The following is an 8,848-nucleotide window of genomic DNA, read 5'->3' as shown; positions in this document are numbered from 1 at the left end:
AGTGGGGGAGGGGGGTTGACAGGTTGAGGCAGTTAATGTCCCGGCGGCAGTTGGAAATGAAGAGGTCGAGGGCAGGTAATAGGCCAGCGCGGGGTGTCCAGGTGGATGCAGTGTGTTGGGCGAAGGGGTCCTCGGAAGGTGGGCGGGAGTCCTGATTGTGAAAGTAAGCTCGGAGGCGGAGGCGACGGAAGAATTGTTCGATGTCACGGCGTGTATTAAATTCATTGATGCGTGGACGGAGGGGGACGAAGGTGAGTCCTTTGCTGAGGACTGATCGTTTGTCCTCAGTGAGGGGGAGTGTCTGTGCTGTGTCAATCACCTGTGTAAACCCTCTCCAGGAATGACCATGGACAGCTACTGATAATGCTAGGATAACATTGTTCCCTTGCCCACCTCCATTTGAAAGTCAGTTTCCATTCTTTCAAAGAATAAAAATGTATTTGCAAAAATACATTTTTGCCACCCAATGAATCTTTTGTTTATGCATATGGAAGGCTGGTTATGACTGTAACATAGTTAAATGAGATCTCATACTATACATGGAATATAAAATATGGAATACAAGAGAACACAGTTTTAAAGGATATTCCAATTTCCAACATCTTAAAAATCCTACTAAACTGTCTCTTTCTTATCCATTATGAGGTGCATTCAAAACCTTTATAAATTCATTGGTGTATCACATTTGGAACAGAAAGCATTGTTTTCATGGTGATGTCCTATCAACGGACAATCCATTTACTGCCTTTACTAAATATATTTTAACTTCTCAATGTGAGGCTGTAACTCTGCTGTTACCATCATAGTCCACACACACCTTAAGACGTTTAATTTAAATGTGGGTCATTTTCAGTTTTCTCAAGGAGAGGGCATGAAAAAAATAAATCAGGACTCACCACTTCTGTTTGAAACTGGGAAATTGTAGTGAACCATCAAACCATGAAAAGGAAAGGCAAAAGTCATAACAAAATAAACTGAAAATGTATGCAGGATGTTTACCATACTTTTGAAGAATTCTTTCAAATGTGTTTTAATTTTCATCTGTTTTTATTGTACCCTCTATGTAGAAGGAAAAGGTGGGGACTATACGCCGACCAAGCTCCTTAAATGATCTAGATCAGAGTTATGAAGAAAAAGAAAATGAACTTCTTCGAATGCAAGTTATTGAACAGCAAAATATCATTGATGATCTCAGTAAGGTAATAAAGCAATTATTTAAATACATTGGGGCAATGCTGTCTTCATTATTACTTCCAGATTAAATTGTTTCCTTTACATAGATTTGACTTCAGATAATTTTCAATAAGTAATAAATTTGCAATGACTAGCTTTTAACGTGCACATTCAGCACTTGTCCAGGATCAAACATTTCTGGTTAACTAAATGGTTTGCTTTATGGTTGTTGCTGAGGTGTGCAAATAAGAAGGTCCCAGATTTGGTTTCTGGACTGTGCTGGATTTTCTGATTTCAGAGGAATAGGGGTTGACTAGGTTAAAGTTATCCCCTTTCTCTAGCTTTGAGGGGTAAAAAATAAACTCGTAAATTGCTTTCTAAAACTTCCATTGGAAGATATGCAGCTCTGGATGTTAGCGCAGGATACAATTGTGCTTGGCTGCGATGTTACTTCTACCACATCAAATTGGCGGTCATTTTGTAACTTGCTTTCCCACTGCAGTACGCACATTATTAACCAACTCTGCAAAGTTCTGATCCATATTCATTAATGCACAGTGCAGTAGAATGGAATATTTCATCTGATGTAGTTAAGTGGAAAAAAACTAGATCGGACATTTGTGATTTTGTCACATATTGGTTAATATTATTGATTCTCATTTGTACGTCAAAAGCATTAGGGTTAGGGTTAGGTTTTTGTTGACAGGTAACTGAGGCAGCACACCACAAGCTGCCTTTTTTTTTTCATTTTTGATGCATTTGTATGGCCCAATGTTGTGTTAGTTTAACCCTGATGCCAAGGTTGGAGAAAGTAATATCTGAATGTTGCTTCAAGTCTCCCAGGCCTGCAGGTGTTTTGTGGATTACTCAGATTATTACAAAGTTAAAAATCACACAACACCAGGTGATAGTCCAACAGGTTTACTTAGAAGCACTAGCTTTTGGAACACTGCTCCTTCATCAGATAGTCGTGGAGTGTCTGTGGCGATATGTATGATCTTCTTGGAAATCCTTTGCACTTTGAGCCAGCCGTTAGTGGTGTCGATGGTAGTCATGATGTGGACGTGCCAGTGTTGGACGGGGGTGAACAAAGTTAAAAATTGCACACCAGGTTATAGTCCAACAGGTGTATTTGGAAGCACTAGCATTCAGAGTGCTGCTCCTTCATTAGGCCACAGCTACCTGATGAAGGACCAGCATTCCAAAAGCTAGTACTTCCAAATAAACCTGTTGGACTTTAACCTGGTATTGTGTGATTTTTAACTTTGTTCACCCCCGTCCAACACCAGCACTTCCAAATCAGATTATTATATTACTCCAATGCTGAAAAAAAACAAAAAAAGTTCGAATGGAGTAACATTTCTTGGGGAATCTTGGTGTTTTGTTACAACTGAGTTCATATGCAGTATATCTTTAAGAGGTATGTTCATGATATCATTAGTGTATCATAGCATACGACCTGAGGGTATAAAGGTCTCAAACTCCAACCTAACAAAGACCACTTGAAGCATGACACACTGATGAAAGCATGCTACTGTTTGTAGCTGAAGTGCTTAACATTAAACTGAAGTTCCTGGGAGTGTCTTGCCTCCATCCTGTCCCAAGATTAAGATCCACAAATCTCTCAGTTCTATAATAAAATAAAGAACTCTGGATGCTGGAAATCTAAAACAAAAACAGAAATTGCTGTAGAAACTCTGAGTTTGGCAAAGCTTTAATGTCTAAAAGGAAGAGAAAACGTTTCTTGTTCAACTGTTGAATGTGCCAGAGAATGAAGTGGAACTGCAGTGCAGGCCAGCTTTGAGCTAGCGTGAGGCAGTGCTGGTGGAGAGTGAGAGTTCAGTGCACCACTGTACAAAGTGTGGATCTCAGGATGTTGAGTTTCTCCAGCAATTTCTGTTTATAAGTCCATTCTTTCTTAGCCATCTCCACTGGTTCCCCAACCTCTAGGGCACTAATGGCCAAATCTTTGCTCACATTAACAAATCCTTCCTACCTTAAGCCTATCTTTGTGAATTCCACTTTCCCCAAGTACTAGCTGGTATTCTGTCTTTTCATGGCACTATATAGACATACTTAACCACTCTCTATCATTATTGATACAGCCCATCATTCACACTGGAATTAATTGCCTAAACACTTTTTTTTCCCCACTTTGACTATGACTTTAAAAACCTTCCCCTTAGACTGGATGGGCCTGCTTGTTTAGAGAAAGTGAAAACTGCAGATGCTAGAGGTCAGAGTTGATGAGTGTGGTGCTGGAAAATCACAGATGGTCAGGCAGCATACGAGGAGCGGGAGAGTTGACGTTTTGGGCACAAGCTTATGCTCGAAACATCGACTGTCCTGCTCCTTGGATGCTGCCTGACTGGCTGTGCTTTTCCAGCGCCACACTCTTCGACTCTGGCCTGCTTCTTTGTCTGATGTTCTATCCAGTTGGCTCTGCTACAAACATGTCTCTGTCCTAATTTATTCATTAAAAACCAAAAGATGCTGGAAATCAGAAACAAAAACAGAAATAGCTGGAAAAGCTGAGCAGGTCTGGCAGCATCTGTGGAGAGAAATCAGAGTTAACATTTCAGGTTCAGTGACACGCAATTAATTTAGGATATCTGGATGAGTTGAATTGAAGGGTCAGTTTCTGTGCTGTACAACTCTATGACTCTATATTTAAAATAAAGTTGATCTAGCCTAAGCAAAGCCAGACACCTAATTTCAGCGTACTGCAGTTTTAAAAAGAAATAGTGGCAGTTCTTAATGTTGCTGGCATAAAATGTGGCTTTATTGGACACGAAACATTAACTTTGATTTCTCTCCACAGATGCTGCCAGACCTGCTGAGCTTTGCCGGCAATTTTTGGTGTTTTTGTTTCTAATTTATTCATTGCTTGCTTTATGAAGTGCCTGGCATGTTTTGTTTAATTAAAGCTGTGATTTGAATGCTACGGTTTCCACTGTTGTTAACCCAATCTGTCAGTCTGTTGAAAGTGTTTGTTCTTTATTAAGCCTGCCATGTCAGTGCAAGTTATTATCCTGGCTTCCTGCCATATGAATGAAATATTTTGAATTCCAACTTTGGAAAGTCTAGTTTCAGTGTGACATGACGAATAAATGAAGCCAGCAAGAAAGAAATCAGTAAAAGTATGGCACTTCTTCATGTTTCTAATTATGACACTTTTACCTTGCCTTTTGCTTTACAGTCATTGTCATTTTCTGATTACTGTCGCAATTTTTAACTTCTTTTATAGGCATTGGAGACAGCCGGTTATGTCAAGAGTGTCATAGTAAGTAACAGAATCCAATATTATTAGCTCAAAGATGTCAGAAGTACACATAGTGCGATCGACATTGGTTTCTGAGAAATGTGACACCCTGGGTATCCCAAAGTTCTCTCCAGCCCTGGCTATGTTCTTTCAGCAGGATGAAGATGCTAATGTTAGAGGAGTTTCTTTATATACCTGCAAGCAAAGTAGGGAATTATATACTTCTGAATCATTATAATAACACCAACAGAAATATTTTTGCAGCTGGGAAGAAATCAGCAAACCAAGCCTGCTCACTAAATTCTTGAAATAAAGTCTAGTCCAAAGCAGGTGGTTCTAAAGCAAGCTCCAAAGACTGAGAGAGAATGGTTTCTAATATTATATTCATCCCTACCCATCGATATCCTGATCTTTAAGTATGGTGCAGTGACAAGCCAAGTACCTATGCATAGGTTAGCATTGCTCAGGACTGGTTTCTTCATAAGTCATCCAAAATGCATTAGGATTTAAAGATTCTTCAAAATCCAGTAATTTAGAGATTTGAATCACTATCAAGTATGAAAGGTTCAACAAATCTTCATCATAAAATCTGATCTCAGAGAAGTTCCTGATCTCAAACATCTGTGCATTGACCTCTACTTCCTTGACTCATTTGTGGCACAGGGTCAAGAGAGGTTGGAAGTGGTAAATATTTAGTCAAGGAAACATTTAATGTGATATAATTTGAAATGTTGTCGAGTTTTATTTATAACATTGGTGAAAGTAATGCAGACAATGAATCAGCAATTAAAATTTCAGATGCCTGAATAAAACTTCAGTCTAATCTTGTAAATTTAATTAGTCCACATTTTTAATTAGTGCTGAAAAGGGATTGTAATCTTACAATATGAGATGACATTTTGGACTATTTTATTTTTGATTCAACTCCGTCTGCTTTGATTGCAGGATCGGGATAAGCTTCTACATTACAGAAAACAGAGGAAGAAAGTTACAAAATCAAGCAAGGTAAAATCAATGGGCTGCTGTCCCCTTCAGAGAGTGATTAGTAGTTCAATATGGAAAGAGAAGACAATTTGTAATTGACATAAAAAATTGGAAAAGGACAGGAACTTTCCTGTGTCTGCATCACCCCCGATTTGTTGTATACAAAGCCTAACTGATGTAATTTCCTCTGGGAGTTCACCTAAGTTCACTTGCAAAGTGTAACCTTCACTTAAGCATTCAAGCATCAGATTACTTTATGCAAAACATCTCAAAAAACGTGCATGTAAACTATTTCAAACAAATGTATGTAAGTTAAAGACAATTCAACCAAAAAGGAAATGTGTCATTGACATTGCAAATATAAACCTTAAATACAGCATGTCACATTTTGTGTTAAAAATCACACAACACCAGGTTATAGTCCAACAGGTTTATTTGGAAGCACTAGCTATCGAGGTGCTGCCCCTTCATCAGGTGGTTGCCAACCTGATGAAGGGGCAGCACCTCGATAGCTAGTGCTTCCAAATAAACCTGTTGGACTAGAACCGGCTGTTGTGTAAGTTTTAACTTTGTCCACCCAGTCCAATACTGGCACCTCCACATCATGACATTTTATGTTTGCAACATTAAGATCTGACACCGCTTTTTTAAAAACTGCAGTAGGCTGAATTAAGTGTCTGTCTTTGCTTAGGCTAGATTTGACAGTCTTCCTCACTCAGCTTTATTTTCAACATTTAGGGCTAATTACCAAACAAGACGACTGTTTGGAATTGGCACACATTTAGTTTGTGCCATGCAAGTTATGTGTTGCTGTCAGCCTTAAACAGCCTATGATGGCGGGTGAGAGAGAAACCCCATCATAATCATTGGAAATCAGTTGCCCAATGACTGCCAGTTCTGCAGTGAATTCCATCTGTCTGTAAAATTCACCCCTTAGCTTTATGGACATTTGAGCAGATAGTGGTCAATCTTCTAATTTGAAACGTCAGGTCCACAATCTATAGTGTACCCTTTCCTTGTGAGATGTGCTGTTCTGGCATAATATTCATCCCGCGTAATGAATATACAATCCAGAATATCTAGGAGGAGCTTCCTGCCCATTCCAGATACGCCTCTGGGAGTGTGGCTAATCACAAAGGAGATAGAATGTTATAAGTCTCTGCCTCTTTTCCCTCATCCTAATACCCAAAAAGTAATGTACACAGAGTGCCAAGATTACAAGTATCAATCTCACAAAATTCAAATATATTAATTGGAGCAAAGTACTGGTCAGAAATTGAAAACTGTTGAATTTCTCCGAATTTTGACAGTTTTCTTTCACACAATAAACAAGTGTCATTTTTTGTCCTTGCTGTAAATTGAGAATGAATTATGATGGGTGCTGACAGGCCAATAATAACCCTTCACTAAAGCTATTAAGCGCTGTGGGTGGGCTCAGTTGGTGTATAGTGAGTTCCAGAGTGGGCAAGACCCAGGTAGGAGGCTCGATGGGTTCAGGAATAAGGTTAAATAAGGGTGCTTAGTTCAGGGAGATCTTTAACTCCTCAGGGAGGAGGTAGCTTTGATGGGCAAAGGTCACTCTTCCATCCCATGACTTTGAACACTTTACAACAGAGAGGAATCTCACTTCTGCCTCATCACACCTACTGTGGCAATGAATTGAATTGAACTGAATTGAATTTATTGTCACGTGTACCGAGGCACAGTGAAAAGCTTTGTCTTGCGAGCAATACAGGCAGATCACATAGTTAAGTAGCATAGATAGTAAATAATAGGTAAACAGCGGCAAAAACAAAAACACAGGTACAGGCGAATGTTATGAGTTTGTGAGTCCATTCAGTATTCTAGCAATGGTAGGGTAGAAACTGTTGCGAAACAGTGTGTTAGTATAATATAGGGCTCAGCTGAGTTTGAAAGGAATGAAATTGATTCTTAATTGATTATTGATTTACATTTCACAGGAGGGCTCCCAATTTCAGCACCTGCCCACTCTCCCTATTGTGAGGGTGAGTTTGAGGGATAATCACTGACCTATATTACATCCCCTTCTGTCAAAAGCACACATGGTGGTGACATGTAATATCTAGACCAAGGTCCTTGGACTTTGAATTCTGTTTTTCAAGCAGATATATTTAGCCTTAGTGTTTAACCCTATTACTCACTGATAAACTACATAACTAACTATTGATGAGAAACAAAACTCCCAGAGTGCACTAATACTGAAAAAAGAATAGATGAAAATTTCCAGCTTGACCATTTGTTTTTAAAACGCTCCTTGATGTGCAATGCATTTCCAGAATTATGGGGAATTTCATCTGGTCATATTAGACTGATTCCTTGCATATAACCCTGACTGACAAAATGACCTGCAGACATTCCCTTAAGTCCACTTGCACATTTTAAACCCTGTTCCAGTGTACAAATATCCATATTATTTGAATGACTTTCTACAAAAGATCCAAAAAAGATTCATATAATCTGCATCCTGTAGTATTATATAGGCTGAAGCTAATTCTTTAGGAACATAAGGAAACATGCAGTTATGTAAGCTTTAAATACAACATATTGCCACTGATCTTCTGATGGTCAGATAAATGTTCCTGAAGTGTACATGGTAGTAGCACATGGGGATGCCATAGAATCCCTGCTGTAGTAGATTACAAAGGAATTGCCTGGAAAATTGAAGATCATGCTGATTAATTCACTGTTTAGATTGGAGAATTTGGAAGGTTCAGCTGAAGTTAAGTAAACAGTTAGTCAGGAAATGTTAAAATAATTAGTCCAACTGCTATTCAATTGACCCACAACTTACCGCACACCCCTCACCCTGATCCCTTAGAACTCCAGACCCTGATCCGACATTGAAGCGCATGTGCGAGCGTAAATACACACACACACACAGACATACACACACACGCCGCTTCTGCACTAGAAAGTGATGCAATACTTTCTAATATCTGGATTATAATGTAGAATAGCCAGTACATTTCTCCTGCTCAATGTATTTCTTTTTAATACATTTGTAATCATAATATTTATGGTTGGAATGAAAATTATGTGATTTTAACAGAAAACAGTAAAACCTTTACTTGCAGATACAAGAAAAGAAATTTATTCAGTTTTAGTTTATTTTATTTTTAAATAAGAAATATATTTACTCAGCTACCATTAAGAAAATATTGAGCAATGATCTTCAAATACTATTTCACTGTTACCAAAAATCTATTATGTTCAGATTTTCTGCTTATATTTCAGTATTTTCAGTAGACCCAAAAAAGAATTTGATTGATTGATACTTGATTTGTATCATTATTGAAAATTAGTCAAATTTGATCGTCCAGGACTGAAATGTCAGGAATGCTCAGTGCTGCCTCTCTGTGGACACAAATAAAAACAAAAGATGGCATGTCCCTAAAATCATTCCGTTCC

The 8,848-nt window shown here is 38.5% G+C and overlaps 1 protein-coding gene across 20 annotated transcripts in view; it reads left to right on the top strand.

The window, feature by feature from the left end:
* jakmip3 (Janus kinase and microtubule interacting protein 3) overlaps positions 1-8,848 on the top strand; it is a 379,633-nt gene that overhangs the window by 229,031 nt on the left and 141,754 nt on the right. For all 20 annotated transcript variants that reach the window (XM_043712579.1, XM_043712578.1, XM_043712577.1 and 17 more), the window contains 3 exons: positions 1,068-1,199; positions 4,421-4,456; positions 5,381-5,440. In XM_043712579.1, the coding sequence (XP_043568514.1) occupies positions 1,068-1,199; positions 4,421-4,456; positions 5,381-5,440 (228 nt within the window). The remainder of the gene's footprint in view (positions 1-1,067; positions 1,200-4,420; positions 4,457-5,380; positions 5,441-8,848) is intronic.

The sequence above is a fragment of the Chiloscyllium plagiosum genome, chromosome 22 (assembly GCF_004010195.1).
Source record: "Chiloscyllium plagiosum isolate BGI_BamShark_2017 chromosome 22, ASM401019v2, whole genome shotgun sequence".
Classification (NCBI taxonomy): domain Eukaryota; kingdom Metazoa; phylum Chordata; class Chondrichthyes; order Orectolobiformes; family Hemiscylliidae; genus Chiloscyllium; species Chiloscyllium plagiosum.
This window is presented reverse-complemented; position numbering and strand designations above follow the sequence as displayed.